Genomic DNA, 18,626 nt, shown 5'->3' on the forward strand with positions numbered 1-18,626 from the left:
ATCCTTGTAACAGAGGCAGTCTGCAAGGTGGTAACAAAACCACCTAAAAGAAGAAAAAACGTAAAGCATTTACCAATGATGATAAAGAATTTTTGAAAGGCAAGCCCACGAATGAGTGAAAGTGATGGACGTGCGGTGGGCATGGTTATAAGCCCACAATACTTACAACAGATCAGAGCACTTGTGTGCTTGATCTAAAAATATGCCTCTCCCTTTCCATCAGTTACCACACATATGCATTATTGATGCCCTATGGGGTAAACCCTAGTTTTTCATGCTATGTTCCTGGACATTTCTCCTCCCATACACCCGTCCCCCCACCCTTTCTCCCAATTTTTTTTCCCTCCCTCCCATGAATGAATAAGGGTCAGTATAACTGGGTAATAACCTAATCTCAACAATAACTTTGCATACAGTGCATTTCATTATTTACTGGACATGGGCCCCACCATTGCCACTAACCATGCATCCAGCCATTGACATTGATAGTCTTTAATCCCTTTATTTTGATTGTCTAGTGACACACATTGCCTTTACTGAGCATTTAGTCAGTGTAAACTGTATTAGATTTTAACATTTTAAATCGTAAAAGTACAATATTCCATTAAATTATGATTTGACAGAATGTGATTCTGAAATACATAGTCTTTATTCAATCATGTAAATAGATCATAAAAAAATCACACACAGTACAGTATCTGTCTGTCTCATACCAGATAGAAGCCACAACGTTAAGAAAACGTTCCTTTGATTGTAGGGTTTGTAAAAAAAAAATAAAAAAAAAAAAAACAAAGATGTCTCAGTGTCTTAGATGTATTTTCTTTAGCACACGTTTGAGTTAATTCTAGCCATGTCAAAAAAAGACACAGTTATAAAGTGGAGCATCTTTTGAATTGAGGTTTTATCACACAGATTGGGTACAATTCAAAACACCATATTTAATCTCAATCGTGCTAATATATATGTTTACTGGCTACCCTCTATATGGGCCAGGTAAGGCTGCAAACTCTCGTCTACTGAAAGGTTGGGGAACATAGCATGAAAGTAACCTCGTGTCTGTTGGCCAGGGATCTTTCCTCATCAAAATGCTGTAGACACAACTACTTTAGATCCATCCCTTCCATCCCCGCCAATGTTATCGGGTTATTAAAAAGATGAGAATGTACCAGCTTGTCATACAAGGTTTATAATAACTGGGCCAAGGTATGTGACAGGCCTGATCAAAGGGATAGACAGCCCTGTATTATCATTCTGTTCAAGTGTGCTTCAGGCTAAATCCAAACCGTATGACACAAAAGAAGAGGCCGCAGCCTGATGGTATCTTAAACAGAGTATACCCAGTTCACTGTGGTACAGAGCAGACAAACAGCTAGATGAGACAGAAAGGCTTCAGGCACACATTTTCTGTCTGCTGTAACCTATTTATGTTCACATGTCCGCATAGGCCGCCCAGGATATACATTTGCCTTGATAGATGGTACATAATTACCTCAGAGGCTTTATCCCCAATTTAGATGCAAAGGCAAATAGGACGGTGGAGGCTTCCCAAACAGATCATTTCTTGAGATTATCTGCTTATGTAGATTAGGAAGAGGAAGGGCTATTCAGATTTCTTGATCGTAAATACATTGTTCAAAATTCACCACTGCCAAATGATCGCCTCTTGGGCTCTCTAGTCCTAATATTTGATAAAATGCCATGTATAAGGTTCGTGACATGAATGACCAATCCTCCTTTACCACTACCAGACTTTAAGCCAAGGGAGGGCAAATGCAAATGGAATGTTTTATAGCCATCAATGTGCAATGGTTTAATAGCCCATGTTCCTTGAACACAAAGGAGTGGATATTTATTTGCAAATTCTCACCAATCTTTGATGTTCAATTTATTTAGTAAGCCTGACACATTTCAATATTGAGGAGTCCCATCTCCTTTGTGGGGCACAACTAAAACACCTGCTCCTGATTTACAATTTGCATAGTCATTGGAATTGTGGCAACTTGGAGGTTAATACTAATGTGCCCCCACCCTCTCCTGCGTACTTGTGATTGAGCCGGTTTTCAAAGGCATTTGTGTATCATTTACTATAGCTGCGGGAGGGTTGCAACCTGTATCTGAGTTTCCACAAATTACAATAGATACAGGAGACAGTGCATTCACAATGGTCCAAACTGTGTGTGCCATCATTGACGTTGTTGGCTTCTATTGACACACTTATCTAAAACTGACTGTGTATATATACCCTTGGACATTTGATCTAGGTGAGTCGTCCTGTCCATCTCCATGTTGACTGATGGCCTATAGTAAGCATCTAATCATTAACATTGACGGTCTCTATTGCGAATCCTCACATTGGCACACGTGCACAATACTGTGGGCTTCACTATTACTACCTTTGACCGCTAAAGAGATTGCTTTATATTGACACGAATGGTTCAAAACTTTTACTTAATTATTTACACTGATATAGTGGCCTGTACATTTCATAGATGATCCACACTGCCTATCTAACCATTAACACAGATTATCCATACGCGGGGTGAAGCTCTTAGAATAAAGTACTTATATGGTATGGTTCTGCTGATTTTCTGCTTTGGTTTCTTGCATTCTTAATTTGCAGCTTAATCAGGGCTTGGAGGATCCACTGAAGAGGCCAGTTGTGTACGTGAAGGGAACGGATGCCATCAAGCTAATGAACATAGTTAACAAACAGAAAATGGCACGAGCACGGATCCAGCACCGCCCACCGCGGGTGAGGAAGTAGCATTGCATGTGTAATGCTGAAGCCTCTTTTTCTCATCTCAAAGATTCTAAAGTTTTGTCTCTTGTAAGCTGGTGATGGATGGTTCGAATATACATAGGCTGGGTTTAGCCATTCATTACCTGTATGAATTCCAACCCTCCCCCTGAAGTCCATGCTGAAACTAGAAAAACATATATGTTCCCAATGATGTGAGAATCCATTGAAATATAAGAGGGTTTCACCGAGAGGGACATAACTATAGTGGATGAGGTAATTGATGGGAAAATAGTGCCCTCTTAGAGTATATGTTGCAGGTCGCCCCTTTAAAGTGTAGAAGACCACGGATGTGTGTGTAATCCTTATGCAAGGCTCACTCGTTCCCCTGGCCTTGTTCTCTCGAGGTATACCTTGTTCTATCTTCTGTCATTTCCCCCTTTGAATATATTTGATGAAGTGGTTTAAGCACCAGTGTTGTTGGCAGCTTGCTTCTAATCGCACTTTTGGTTGGTGGCTCGCTTTCTGCTCTTGAGTTGTGTTTGAACTTCCCTCTCAACAGTTGTGTATCTGAGTCAGTGGTAGCACCCTCCCAGCCCTGTTCACAGCGCCCTCTGTACAGGGGTCTACTGCTCAATTCGTCTCCACTTTGGTCACTGCACCTACCCTACCACAGGGTTGATAGTAGCAAAATCCCTGACAAAAGTTTGGTGTTGGCACTCTTGCTGCCCTAGTTGACTTTACCCACTCTGTAACATTGATGAGGGCAGTTCCATCTCTGCATCGTATTAGAGGCACTCTTCTTTGTGCATCATGATTACTTCTGTCTTAGGTTGGTTGTGTCTATAATAATATTGCTGCCTTTAAGACGTGTCATATTGTTGAAGGGGAGGATGAGGAAGTTGCAAGAGAGACGAGCAGGAGGAAAGTGAAGAATAGATACAATCTATTATCGCCTGCTAGAGGTGGTTGTCTCTTTGTATTCTTTCAGGTAGCTGGTGGCTTCATCTAGGCTCCAGAGGCTGGTGGTATATTTCTATCTGAGGACCACCCAGAACCTTTCTTCCTCTCAATAGAGACCATGATGGATTTATCTGTGAACTTGAAGATGAGGAACAAGATGCTAACAGAGTGTAACTTTAGATTGATAAATTGGACAGCAAAAAAGCATAATTAAAAAGTGGAACCTTACGAACCCTTTGGAGATGGGTCTTGACGTTGATGAAAAAGATGACAAAGTTAATGCGGGTCATCAGTGCTGTTCTGACACAGGAGGCTCATTGGTACCAGAAGGGTGACCGCCAGCCATGCCACTGATTTGTCCAGCACCCATCAAAATCTGAGAGTTGACAAATAAAACTAATGTCCCGACGCCATCCTTAGCAGTCACTTTCTTTAGAATGTCTGAGATAATTGTGAACACACTCCATCGCCCACTCTAGATGAAACCACCTTCACCGAAACCTAGCAAAAACATACTTGTCATTTCTCTCGGAATGGTTATGTGAGCTAATGTTCTAAAAATTCTTAAAATGACTCTAAAAGTATTGCAACAAAAGACCTGTTCATGAACAGGAAGTTATTGTATTCTTCTTGGCGTTCATCGGATCAAGGAAACTTTTTAGGTTTTATTTATTTTTATTGCTAGAAGCAAAAGTACTACTGATGTTTTTTTTTTCCTGAAAAGTTTGGGAGAAGGGTGAGTTTAGTGAGTCAATAAAAGCTATGAGGTGATGCGTTTAGAGAAAAGATTAGAAGGGTGAGCTCCAGGCAGATTGTTTACATGTTGTCCTTTAGGCAAGATATCTTGGTGAGTGAAGGTAGCAGGCAAGGCAGTTTGATTGATGTGCACTGGAATAGGGTAGGGTGGGTTTGATGGAAGCATGGGTGGTTGAGCAATAGCTGTGAGGATTAGTGGTTCAGTGAATTCTTTTCAACAGGGAAGGTTACTGGAAATGGGCAACGGTAGCATAGCGATGAAATGACTGTAGGACTGACTCCGTGGCCTTGTGCAGGGTTCTGAGAGTGAAGAGACCTACACAAGTGAGTCGGTGTTTTAAGAGCTGGGAAACTAAACTTTTTTTTTCTTCTTTTTTTTTGTCTCAAGCAACCCACGGAGTACTTCGACATGGGCATCTTCTTGGCTTTCTTCGTTGTCGTCTCCCTTGTCTGCCTCATCCTTCTCATTAAGATAAAACTCAAACAGCGACGGAGCCAGGTATGAGCCACCTGTTCACATGCGCACCTTTAGAGGAGGACGTGAGAGATAAGGGGAGGAAGGAATGAGAACACGGGAAGGAGTTTGAAATAACAGTGGGTGAGGCAGTCGTTGGAGTGGGACAGAAGGGGTTTACCTCTCATCTCTAGCATCCACTGCTTCAGAGGTGAGTGTTTTGGGTATATCGATGTTGGGGCAAAATTGTTAGTCTTGTACTAGTAGAAGGCTAACATGCCTGACTCCTTTCTACAAACAAGTTTAGTGTGTTTTTAGGAGGGAGTAAGGCAAAGATCAGTTCATAAAACCATTGAAAGCTAGCAGTATACATATCGGTGCAATCTCATATTCCTCAGAGTCCCAGAAATCCATTTTGTTTGATAAACATTCTTTTGTAGTGGGCTATGTGATATACTATAATCCTTATTATGGAATTGAAAGCATGTTACAGAAGGGCCCAAAGTATGCCAGTTACAGGGTAAAAAAGTGTTTAATCCCTTCGTTGCCAGGCCTTATCCCCTCCTCTGCCGAGCCTTTTTTTTGGCTATTTGGGGCAGGTCGTGCTTAGGTCCTCATAACTTTATGTCCACATAAGCAATCCATGCCAAATTTGCGTCCTTTTTTTCTCAACATCATAGGGATTCTAGGGGTATCCGGTTTGTGGGTTCCCCTAGAGGAGACCAAGAAATTAGCTAAAATAAAGCAAACATTTCGTTTAAAAAAAAAAAAAAAAAAGGTTGAAAAAAAGGCTGAAGAACAAGGCTTGTGTTTTTTTCCCCCTTGAAAATGGCATCAACAAAGGGTTTGTGGGGCTACAATCACCATCTTTCCAGCTTTCAGGAACAGGCAGACTTGAATCAGAAAACCTAATTTTTCAACACATTTTTGGCATTTTACTGGGACATATCTCATTTTTACTATTTTTTGTGCTTTCAGCCTCTTTCCAGTTAGTGACAGAAATGGGTGTGAAACCAATGCTGGATCCCGGAAAGCTAAACATTTCTGAAAAATAGACCATTCTGAATTCAGCAAGTGTTAATTTGTGTAGCTCCTACAAGGTTTTCCTACAGAAACTAACAGCTGTAAAAATAAATATTGAAATTGAGGTGAAAAAAAAGTCATTTTTCTCCACATTTTACTCTAACTTTTTCCTGTGATGTCAGATTTTTTAAAGCAATAAATTGTTACGTCTGCTGGACTCTTCTGGTTGCAGGGATACATAGGGCTTGTAGGTTCATCAAGAACCCTAGGTACCCAGAGCCAATAAAGGAGCTGCACCTTGCAATGGGTTTTCATTCTATACCGGGTATACAGCAATTCATTTGCTGAAATATAAAGAGCAAAAAATAGGTATCAAGAAAACCTTTGTGTTTCCAAAATGGACACAAGATAAGGTGTTGAGAAGCAGTTATTTGCACATCTCTGAATTCCGGGGTGCCCATACTAGCATGTGAATTACAGGGCATTTCTCAAAGACGGCTTTTTTACATACGGTCTTATATTTGGAAGGACAAAACGTAGAGAAAGACAAGAGGTAATAACACTTGTTTTGCTATTCTGTGTTTCCCCCAAGTCTCCCAATAAAAATGGTACCTCACTTGCATGGGTAGGCCTAATGCTTGCAACATGGGCACCTCACATTTTTACATTGAAATCGGGCGTGTTTTTTGCTCAATGCTTAACTGTAGATTTTGACCTCTAGCTCAGCTTGCACCTAGGGAAAACTACCAAACCTGCAAATTTTTTAAAACTAGACACCTAGGGGAATCCATGATGGAGTGACTTGTGGGGCTCTCACCAGGTATGTTACCCAGAATCCTTTGCAAACCTCAAACTTTGGCCCCAAAAAACATTTCCTCACATTTCTGTGACGGAAATTTCTGAAATCTGAGAGGAGCCACACATGTCCTTCCACCCAGTGTTCCCTTAAGTCTCCCAATAAAAATGGTACCTCGCTTGTGTGGGTAGGCCTAGTGCCCGCAAAAGGAAATGCCCCAAAATACTACGTGGTCACATCAAAATTACCAAATACTAAACTACCTGTTTTTTCAGGGGTGGGGGTAGAGGGGGGTGGGGGGACCTGCGTTTTTGTTAAAAATAATACTTCACTTGTGTAGGTGGGCTAAGTGTCTGTGACAGGGAAGAGCCAAAAACATGTTGAAATTGAGGGGGAACCAAAGCGGGTCCAAAAGGGCAGTTTGAAAAAAAACATTTTTAGGCTGACAAGTGGGGCAAAATGTTTATCAGTATAGATGACACGATTATGGGTGGTAGGAATTTTGTGGATTTCTGCAGATTCCGGAACGTTCAATCACAAAAATGTGGAATAAATTTGTGATTTCCAGCAAATTTGGAGGTTTGCAGGGCATTGTGGGTAAGAAAGTGGTGTGGGTTGCATGTGAAACACATCACCCTTGACGCACCTAGATGTTTCATTTTCAGATGTGTCTAGCTCTTGTGGATTTTTCTAGATGGCAACGTCCTAAAGACCAAAAAGTGTAGCCTTCACCATTCCAAGTGGGATGATTTTGAGAGTTAGCCAAGCTGTCATGGCCCAAATGTAAAACCAAAACCCCAAATATTCCAGTGTCTTCTGCTTGCTGTGGAATAAGGTGTTTTAGTGTGTGGGGTAGAGCTGAAAGACTGTTACCCCCTTCAGTTGGGGTGGGGGCATAACCATGCCCATACTGGTTTGTAGCCACCACCAAGCTATTTTCTTTTTTTTTTAATTCTCTGGCATCTAGTAGACCTTCTGCCCTCCCCGGGGTGTGGATTGGGGATAATTGCCCCATCTGCCCCTTGGGGCCAGATGGCCCTTCCAAAAATAGGCTGATGTGCCCCCAAGCGGGGCAGGTATGGCCAACATTGTGCCCCCATGGGGAGCGACCCTTTCCCAAGGGGCTGCCCCCCAAACAAAACACACACACACCAACCCCTGGTGTCTAGTGGTTTCTGCCCCTCCCCCCTGGACAGATCGGCCTAATAGAAATAGGCCGATCTGCCCCCAAGGGGAGCAGAAATGGCCTAAAACAAATCCCCCCTCCCCCGGGGGAGCGACCCTTGCGTGAAAGTGGCGCAAAAAAAAATCCCTGGTGCCTAGTGGTTTCTTTGGGGGCAGATCGACCTAATAAAAATAGGGCATGCTTCCACAGCGCGATGGGAGGTGACCTCTGTTGAGGTCAGTACGCAATTGTGTGCTGACGTCATCAGACGTCCATGGGGGGGTCGGGGTGGAAGGGGAAGCGATTCCCCTTCTAGCCCTGCCATGGGGGGGTTGGGTGGAAAGCCAACAGCGGGAGCGCTAGCGCTCCCTCTGAGCTCTGGTGCCGGGACGTAATGGTTACATCCTCTGCACAGGAGCACCGTGCTGCAGGATGTAACCATTACGTCCTCGGCACATAATCAGTTAATATGCAACTGTGGGGGCAGACAACCATACATCTCGGTTACTTAAACATACACAGAGAATTTTACCTAATCCTGGCAATCAATGTTGGCCTTACCCCAGTCACACTTTCCAGACTGTGATTCTGCATGCCATACTGACGTAGGTTTTTGGATGCTTATGTTATGCACCCAACTTCAATGAAATAAACTGATATACAAATGTGGGGATACAGAGGAAGAATGGAAAGGAAGGTTCATCATCATGTTTTGGTCTGGGGTACCTATGCCCTTTCATTAACAGAGGGTTTATTCACATTACCAGCTGTGTGGGCAGTAGAGTGGCTCAGCAAATAATGGGTCCTGTAAGTGCATGTGAGAGGGTTAAGTTTCCAGAGTCCCTTTCTGGATCACGATTCTAATGTCCTTATGGTGGTAATCTTGGCAGTTGACCTGTCTGTCGTCTTTGTAAGTCCAACCTCAAAAAAATGGAGGCATGTGCTCTCTCATCTGGTTGGCTTGATAGCCCTGTTGCAGTGACCCACTTTGTGCTTCATGTTGTCTCATAGAAGGCTGCTGGATAAGGGACCTGAGGGCCTGCAGGAGCAACGAGTTCCACAGGCATACACAATCCTAAAACTTGGTCTTCAAACACATGCTTGCTTTCCTGCCAAAACATTCCTATACAGGTAGCATTATATGAGGGCAAGCAATCAGCTGGCTGAAGTATTTATTATTTTACCTGTGTGTAATCAATCATAACATTTGTAAAGCGCACTATGTACCCGTCAGGGTTTCGAGGCGCTGGTGGGGGTGGGGGGGGGGGGGGGGTGAGCTGTTAGCGGTCGAAGAGCCAGGTCTTGAGGAGTCTCCTGAAGGCGAGGAGGTCCTGGGTCTGGCGCAGTGAGGTGGGGAGAGAGTTCCAGGTCTTGGCGGCGAGGAAGGAGAAGGATCTGCCGCCGGCGGTCTTGCGCTGGATCCTGGGGACGATGGCGAGGGCAAGATTGGCAGAGCGGAGTTGACGAGTGGGGGCGTAAAAGTTGAGTCTGGAGTTGAGGTAGGTAGGTCCGGTGTTGTGTAGAGCCTTGTGAGCGTGGGTGAGGAGTTTAAAGGTGATCCTCTTGTCCACGGGGAGCCAGTGGAGGTCCTTCAGGTGAGGGGAGATGTGACATCGGCGGGGTATGTCAAAGATCAGGCGGGCGGATGCATTTTGGATACGCTGGAGTCGTTTGATGTCTTTTGTTGGGATGCCTGTGTAGAGTGCGTTGCCGTAGTCAAGTCTGCTACTGACGAGGGCTTGGGTCACCGTCTTTCTGGTTCCTGTTGGGATCCACTTGAAAATTCTGCGGAGCATTCGAAGGGTGTTGAAGCAGGAAGAGGAGACGGCGCTGACCTGTTTGGACATGGTGAGGGCTGAGTCCAGGATGAAGCCGAGGTTTCTTGCGTGGCTGGCTGGGGTGGGTGGGGGTCCGAAAGCGGTGGGCCACCAGGAGTCGTTCCAGGCCGAAGGGGTGCGCCCGAGGATGAGGACTTCCGTCTTGTCGGAGTTGAGCTTCAGGCGGCTGTCGTTCATCCACTCGGCGATGGCTTTTAGTTCCTCGTGGAGGTTGGTTTTGGCGGTGAGTGGGTCTTTGGTCAGGGAGAGGACGAGCTGGGTGTCGTCGGCGTAGGAGATGATGTTGAGGTGATGGTGGCGGGCCAGTTTGGCGAGGGGGGCCATGTAGACGTTGAACAACGTAGGGCTGAGGGAGGATCCTTGGGGGACGCCGCAGATGAGGTTGGTGGCTTTGGAGCGGAAAGGGGAGAGTCGGACTCTCTGGGTTCTGTCGGAGAGGAAGGATGAGATCCAGTTGAGGGCTTTATCCTGGATGCCGGCTCCATGGAGGCGGGTCAGTAGGGTGCGGTGGCAGACTGTGTCAAAAGCGGCTGATAGGTCGAGGAGGATGAGGGCCGAGGTTTCGCCGTTGTCCATTTGGGTTCTGATGTCATCTGTGGCGGCGAGGAGAGCAGTCTCGGTGCTGTGGTTTCGTCTGAAGCCGGATTGAGAGGGGTCTAGGATGGAGTTGTCTTCGAGGAAGTGGGCGAGTTGTGTGTTGACGATCTTCTCGATTACTTTTGCTGGAAAAGGGAGGAGAGAGATCGGTCGGAAGTTTTTGAGGTCGTTGGGGTCAGCCTTGGTTTTCTTGAGGAGGGGTTGGATTTCTGCGTGTTTCCAGCTGTCTGGGAAGGTGGCGGAGTCGAAGGAGAGGTTGCTGATCTCGCGGAGTTTGGGGGCGATGATGGCGTTGGCTTTGTTGAACACGTGATGAGGGCATGGGTCCGTGGGGGAGCCTGAGTGGATGGTGTTCATGGTTGTTATTGTTTCGGTGTCGTCCACGTGGGTCCAGGCGGTGAGGCGGCAGGCGTCTGTGGAGATGTCAGGGTGGGGTCTGGCGGTGGAGTGGCGTTGAAGCTGTTGTGGATGGTTGTGATTTTCTGGTGGAAGAAGGTGGAGAGGTCGTCGCAGAGTTTCTGGGAGGGCGGGATGTCGTTGGAGTTGGCGTTGGGGTTTGAGAGTTCCTTCACGATGCCGAAGAGTTCTTTGCAGTCGTGGGCGTTGTTGTTGATGCGTTCAGTGAAGTGGGCGCGCTTGGCGACTCTGATCCGTTGGTGCTGTTCACGGTTGGCGTTTTTGAGGGAGGCGAGGTTGTCGGGTGTGCGCTCTAAGATCCACTTCTTCTTGAGCTTCTGGCAGAGGCTTTTGGAGGCGGTCAGTTCGTCTGTGAACCAGGCTGGTTTTTTCTTTCCTTGGTTGGCGGTGGGTTTCTTGAATGGGGCTAAGGTGTTGGCGCAGTCGAGGATCCATTGATGGAGGTTGATGGCGGCAGTGCTTGGGTCGGTTGAGCCGGGTGGAGGGTCTTTGACGAGGGTGCTGGTTAGTTGGTCTTGGGTGATTTTTCCCCAGCGGCGGTGAGGAGGTCGAGGGATGCGGTGGTGTTCGGTGATTTTCGTATAAGAGAAGTGGACGAAGTGATGGTCGGTCCAGTGGAGTTCGGAGGTGTGGCTGAAAGAGATGTGGTTGCTTGAGGTGAAGAGGGGGTCAAGAGTGTGTCCGGCGATGTGGGTGGGAGTGTTGACCAGTTGACGGAGTCCGAGGTTGAGGAGGTTGGAGGTCAGAGATGCGGTGTTGACGTCGTTGTTATTTTCCAGGTGGTAGTTTAGATCTCCCAGGAGGATGTAGTCTGGGGACGCGAGGGCGTGGGTGCTCGCGAGGTCGGCGATGTTGTCGCTGTAGGGGGCTCTTGGTCCTGGAGGGCGGTATATGAGGGTTCCTCGGAGGGTCGTGTTGGGGTCCGTGTGGATCTGGAAGTGGAGGTGTTCGGCTGTCTTGAGGGTGTCGTCCGTGTGGGTGTGGATTTTGAGGGTAGATTTGTGGGCGATGGCTATTCCGCCGCCGATTCCGTTGGTTCGATCTCTTCTGGTGATTTTGTATCCCTCCGGTATGGCGATTGCGATGTCCGGGGCCGAGGAGTCGTTCCACCAGGTTTCGGTCAGGAAGGCCACGTCAGGGGCGGTGGTGTCGAGTAAGTCCCAGAGTTCGATGGTGTGTTTTCGTGCGGACCGTGTGTTGATGAGGATGCAGTTCAGGTGGTTGGTGTTGGAAGTTCTTGTTGTTGGCTTCGCCGTTCTGTCGCAGGAGAAGTTGCAGGTGCGGCAGGAGAAAGGTCCTTTTGTGTGCTTCGGGGTTGCAAGGAAGCACTCTGCGGAGGGGCCGGGGTTGAGTGCGTGGAGTTCGTTGGTTGAGTAGTGGACGCGGGTGATGCGGGGGGCGTGAGGACCAGGGGGGGTGGCGCTGGGCTCGGTCCAGGCGCGGACGGGCGCAGACGGGCTTGCCTCCGGCGCGCCAGCGGCGCGGAAACGCAGCGCCAGCCATTAAGAAGGGAGGGGGGAGGGAGGAGCAGCTGGGAGGCGGGAGGGAGCGGCGAATGGGGGCGCGAGGGGGGCGGGGCCGCAGGGAGGCAGCGGCAGGGATCGGAACGCTTGGGGGAGCGCACAAGGGGCAAAAAGCACAAAAAACAAGCAAAATTAAAGGCAATCACAATAGAAAAACACACAGTATGAAATACAGTAATGGCACAGTACACGATCGGGGAGACAGCAGTCAGGGGGGCACAACGGGGGCAGAAGCGCCGGTGGCGAGGCGCAGAAAAATCGGAAAAACAATCAGAAAAACAACTTACAGGACGGCGGAAGCGGCACACGGGTCAAGTGGAGCTAGGCAGAGCCCACTAGACACCAGGGATGAGGCGCAGGAGGATGCCTGCGGGTGGAGGAGGGCCTCGAACACGCAAACAGCAGCGTGGTCGGGGGACAGAGGCAGGAGGCAGCAGGTTGGTGCTGCGGTCGTGGGGGGCGAGCTCAGGACCTGAAACAGGTCAGAGGACGCTCACTCGCGACGCGCAGCGCCAGCCATTAAGAAGGGAGGGGGGAGGGAGGAGCAGCTGGGAGGCGGGAGGCGGGAGGGAGCGGCGAATGGGGGCGCGAGGGGGGCGGGGCCGCAGGAAGGCAGCGGCAGGGAGAGACTGTGTAGAGACTGTCTGATAAGAAAAATCGAGGGATTTCCCTAAATTCAGCTACAATTTATAGGCTAGGGCATCTATGTGAAATCGGTATGATCAGTCATGTGAGTGACTTCCCATTCAAATCTCCTTTGAGCAGTAGATAAGTCTGATATGTGATATGTATAACAACAACAAAGTGGTGGATAGAATGCTTAAATTAACCTCCCCCTGGGATAATTGCTCAGGGCCACATCCGGTCCATAGTTTTCCCACCATGTCATCTCTGTTTGGACCCAGTCATACGCAAATCTGTCTTGACCCTTTCTCCAATAGGAACAGCCCAGCCCAAACTGCCAGACGAGGCTTCTCTGAGCCAGAACACAAGCAACTCATAGATGGGCAGGTTATGGCAACACCCTTCTGACCTTTCTTGGGCACCAACCTTTTCATTATAATCGTAGGTTTCTACAAGGACAGGTAACCGCTGGTATGTAGTAAGAGAATCCAGTACAAGGACTCAAACTAAGATTTTTCTATATGCATTTTGCCATGGACCCACACGTTCTTCCAGAGCTTTGCCACATTTTCTTTCATTTCAGTGTCAGGGGGAGCTTTCCTTCCCACAATGCCTCCATTGTAAGTATCCCACCTCTAGCTGGGCAAGCTTCTCAGCAGGAAATGTTTTTTTCTTTTGTCGATCCTCTCGCTTTGATTTCTCAGACTGTTGTGTTCCATAGAAATTCAACAGTTATAGTTATACATATAGTTATACTTGTCTGAAGAAACTATAAGAACCATTAAGTAATGAGTTATAGTTCCTTAACATACTTTATAGCTATAAGTATAACTATAACTATTGAATTTCTCTCATTTTATATGGGTAAAACTTCAACCTAAATAAAACACCCCTGTAACATTAGGTTTTCTTAATGTTGTGATTTATATTTATATATAAATTTGATTATTTGGAGGTGGCGACTGCCCACCTCAAGGAATCATCCCAACTCTTTTTAGGGTGAGCCCACAAAGTGACTACATTAACCTGAGCTCAACCCCCTGGTAGCTATGGCGCAGAGCAAACAGTCTTAACTTTGGACAATGTGTAAAGTGTTTGTACTGTACCTGTAATAGTAAAAACACCAATAAAAAAAAAAAAAAGCCCAAACTTTAAAAAAAGAGTAACATTTAATAATCAAAAATAAACAAAAAATACAAAAATCCAATGAGATGAAGCGGGGTAATGCATTTTACATTTTTTTGGTAGAATCCATTGCAGAGTTTCTTGGACCAGGGACCTAAAAGCGATTTCAAGCTGATCGCAGTGGAGTGCATGTTAGCTGCTCCAACCAGGGTTGTCCCGGTCATGACTTCACCATCTGACTTAGTCTTTTAAGTCCCAACGTTTCAGGATTTGTGGAGCAGGGCCTCTGGGGCACTTTTAAAGCTTCCCCGACCCATGGAGTAACACTAATGGGCCAGGACTCACCCCAGCAGAGGCCACCAGCAAGGTCCAGTCAAGCTCCAGTTGTTACTGCAGAACTCCACGGAAAGGACTCTAGCAGCTGGATGTCTCACTGTAGCCACACAGAAGGTCAGTCAACTGACCCTTGGAGTCCACTTCTTTGTCCTAGGTACAAGAGGGAGGAGGTCCAGCCCTTGACGGCTCCTCTCGTATCACAGATAGCAGATCCTGTCAAATGTGTTCTGATGGGATGCCTGGATGTGCCTCATTTGTGCCTGGCACTAGCTAGTGGGTGGTTGACTCCTGGGCATTCGGTTACTAATGGAGGTTCAAGTTCTCACCGGGAAGATCTAGCATTTTTTTTCAGTATTTCCTATTTGCCTTACTGGTAACGGCTGAAAAATGCCATGTCAGGACATTTTCAAGATGGCGAAAGCCTTCAGCCACTCAATTTTGCCTTCGAAGGTTGCTGGTATGTAGGAGGTTGCTCTGTTTTTGCAGCGTTAATCTTTTCTGGATTCACGTGCTGTGCATTATTCTGCCATCTAGTGGTTAGGTCTGGAATTCTCCACTATCTTGTAGTCCTTCTTCTCTTTAATACTTGTGTTTGTGTGGTAGGCATCGATGGAACCTTCCTTTGGGGGTCCCCTGTGACATTGTCCTACTTCCTCTGGAAACTCCGACCGTTAGTCGTTATTTTCAAATGTTTTTTTTCACCTGTGGGTCTGGATGCTTGCAGAAGGATCTCCAATCTGATGAAGTGTTTTGAAAAGTTTCTGAAGAACTTCATTGAGAAGATCGCCGAAATCAAGGACCATCAATTCCAAGGAGCTACCTGAGTAGAAATCAGAAGAGGTGAATTTTTCCTCTACGGTTTTCAAGAATGCCATTCAGGGGGGCTCCCTGATCGGCCTTAATGGAGAAGACGGTGTTCCAGTTCTGCAAGAATTGTCACAAGTTATCATGGTCTGCACCCTCTGTCTTTCCATCGAGTCCCAAACATATCCCATAACGCCTACTCAGTCTTTACATTGAACACTTTGAAGGTGAGAGTGATTCAGAGAGTGGCCCATCACACCATGCAGGGTCAGAAGACAACTCCATCCCTGAGGGATCTCAGCCTTTTGAGTGAAGAGAAGAACGTCACCAAGGAAGCAGAAGGGAAAACATCAGACTGAGATCTGCGGTTTGTCAACATTGAGGGACAGGTGAGAAAAAAGAGAAAAGAGACAAGGTAAGAGGTCCATTGGCCTAAAAAAAAGAAATCATCCGAGTCGCAAAGATCTGACTTGAGGACGTATAAGTGAGCCTCCATCAAAACACTCGCCGACCGCATGCGCACCCAGGGACAAGGAGGCCCAAGGATCCCTCAAAGGGGACTCTAGTGGAGGAAAAACTCCTGAGAAACCCAAGTTGTTGAAGGACTTATGGGTAAAAGATGCTTGGAAGTTGAAAAAAGACAGGTCGAGGTGAACACGGAAGCTTGCCCACCAATACATTGTTGACAGAATCTTTGATACAAAAAAAGAAAGACTCTGGCCCTCGACCGAAGAATTGGCATCCAAAATCAAGAAGAAGAGAAAGCGTCCCCAAGGCTGAAATGTATGCCCTTCTCCAGAAGAAGGACTTTGACGAAAGTCTAAAGGGTTTCAGGATCCTGCAGAAAACGTTTACACTGAAGCAAAAAACAGAGAGAGAAGTCTAAGAATTCCAACCTACTCACACCTGAGCCTCCAGAATTGGAGGAAGAGCGCTTCTATGAAGAGGAAGAACAAGCGGGGATGTTAGGGATCGGAGTAATCAAATACATTGACTCACAATGGGAAGACCTCAAAACAGATTCACCTGAGGAAGGAGTCGAAAGTTATCAGTAGAGGCCTTTGCCTCCGGATTGTATCCGAATGTACAATCAAGTGATCAAGCTCTCAGCTGACAAAGTTGGTTTATAGCTAGAAGAGGACAAGCCACAATCATGTTTCCTGCTGGAAACACTGCTGCCTAGTCAGGCAAGGAGCCAGTTCCTACCCATGCTCCCTAGTGTCCTTGACCATGGAAAGGAAGCATTTAAAGAGCCAGCCACTTGTAGAGCAGTGACTCTAAAGGCTGGGCAAAAAAAGTAAGTATTCTTCCAAAGATTTGGCTTACACTGGATACTGTCCCAGCGGATTCCATAATCACGTGCAAAGCTAGGAAGTGGGCCAACATCCCCTCGACCTCCAAATCGCCTCCTGATAAGGAGAGTAAAAGGATGGACCTCATGAGTTCCGCCAAACAATGGCGCATTGCAAATTCAAATGTACTACTCGATAAACAAGCACATCAATACCAGGAGGAGATGGGGGTACTCATGAAGCACCTCCTGGAGCAGTATCGAAAAAGGACAGCACATCTAGCAGAAAGTGTCAAAAACATCACCAACACCTGCTTTAAATCTGCATTAGATGTGGCAGATACATAAAGCCACCAGATGATGGGTGCCATTCCTGGTCGAGAATTTCAGGGTTCAAGCAAGAAGTCTAGGCTAACATACTGAATACTCCAGGCAACGGAGAGCAGTTGTTTGGGAGCTCTGTGGATGAAATCCTCAGCCTGGGTAAAAGCTGAGACGCAAAGTCAGTGGGTGCAGTGCAGTTTTGGGGTGGAATGCAAAGGGGCACATTTTTATCACAAAGGCCTGCCTCCAGAGGAAGCTTCTATGGTGAAAGTTCACATCTGGTATTCCAGTGTGGCAGTCAGTCTGCCACAACACAAATAATCTGGCAGTATCAACAACAGGAATGCCAACCCTTTTGAGAAAGGGAGAGGGCAGCCGCAAAGTAGGCTCCAACCCACAAATAAGTGACTGGTCAACAACAAATACTCTTTCACAAACTCCATCAGTGAGAGTCAGAGGCAAACAATCACAACTTCTACACAAAGCACAAGTAGGTGGAAGATTAAAACGCTTTCTCAAAGAGTAGAGAAAAAATACATTCAGACAAATGGATATTAAACACAATGCAATTTGGATATTGCGTATAACGAATCAAATTTTCACCAGAAAGGGACCAAAACAAAGGTTCAATCCAAAGAGGAAATAAGGTGTCTCCTCAAGGAGGTAAGTGAATTGCTGGACAAACAAGCAATACAACCTGTCCCAGAACAAGAGATCAACAAGAGAAATTTCCTGATTCCATGTTAGTCGGATCACTACGTCAAATTCTAGATCTTTGGTTTATCAACATATTTATAAAAACACACTAATTCAAAATGACAGCCTTACAAGATGTCATACCACAGTTGCAAAAAGTAGATTACATGGCAACAGTAGACTTGAAGGATGCCTACTTGCACATCCAATGTGCAAAAAGTCACCAAAAGTATTTAAGATTTGCGGTGAACAAAAGACTGTCAGATAACCGTGCTGGCATTTAGAATAAAATCAGCACCAAGAGTGTTTACAGAGTGGCAGCAGTAGCAGCACACCTAAGAAGGATGGCAATCCATGTATACTCGTACCTCGACGATTGGTTAGTAAGAGCAAACTTCTACAACAATTGCAAACAGGACATTCAACAAGTAATGAAGACTCCTTACACACTAGGCTGCTCTTTAAATTTAGAGAAATTGTCTCCAGAACCGGAACTTTGCAAAGATTTTCATGGTAGGAAGAATCAAATCAATTTTGAGGAAAGTATTCACCAATAAAAAATGGACACAATCTTTATTGATGGAGGCTCACCATTATCACAAGGGGCAAGTTATGACAGTGAGGACAGTGGGGAAACTAGTAGGAAAGATGGCATCATACGACCCTTTAATCACATATGCAAGACTTCACATGAGACCAATACAGGAATGGATTCAAAACCAATGGTCACAAGCAACAGGGAATTTTAATGATTGTAACGCAAAAAGTAGAGAAAGAAATTGTGTGGTGGAACAGAGCACGCATTACACAGGGGAGGATATTTGCACAGCAAACTCCAACAATGACAATAACCACAGATGCCTCTCATTTGGGATGGTTTAGCTCACTTGGGCTCACTCAAGATTCGAGTAGTCTGGAAGGAACAGGATGCAGTACAACACATCAGAATCCTGGAATTGAAGACAGTCTTTCAGGCCTTAAAATCTTTCCAAAACAATATTGATTCAAACAGATTACACAATGAAAATGTTTTACATCAACAAACAGGGCAGGACTCAATCACCACCCTTATCAGAACTAGCTCAAAAACTCTGGAAAGGGGCAATACAGAGAAAGATGGAAAGCCAAGCAATACATTAGCCATAAAAAGACAATGT

At 46.2% G+C, this 18,626-nt stretch overlaps 1 protein-coding gene across 1 annotated transcript in view; it reads left to right on the forward strand.

Moving 5' to 3' along the window:
- Window positions 1–18,626, forward strand: part of ZNRF3 (zinc and ring finger 3) — a 324,320-nt gene that overhangs the window by 268,169 nt on the left and 37,525 nt on the right. The window contains exons 4-5 of the mRNA XM_069214465.1: window positions 2,621–2,752; window positions 4,845–4,955. Coding sequence (XP_069070566.1) covers window positions 2,621–2,752; window positions 4,845–4,955 — 243 coding nt within the window. The remainder of the gene's footprint in view (window positions 1–2,620; window positions 2,753–4,844; window positions 4,956–18,626) is intronic.

This window comes from Pleurodeles waltl, chromosome 11 (assembly GCF_031143425.1).
Source record: "Pleurodeles waltl isolate 20211129_DDA chromosome 11, aPleWal1.hap1.20221129, whole genome shotgun sequence".
Taxonomy (NCBI): domain Eukaryota; kingdom Metazoa; phylum Chordata; class Amphibia; order Caudata; family Salamandridae; genus Pleurodeles; species Pleurodeles waltl.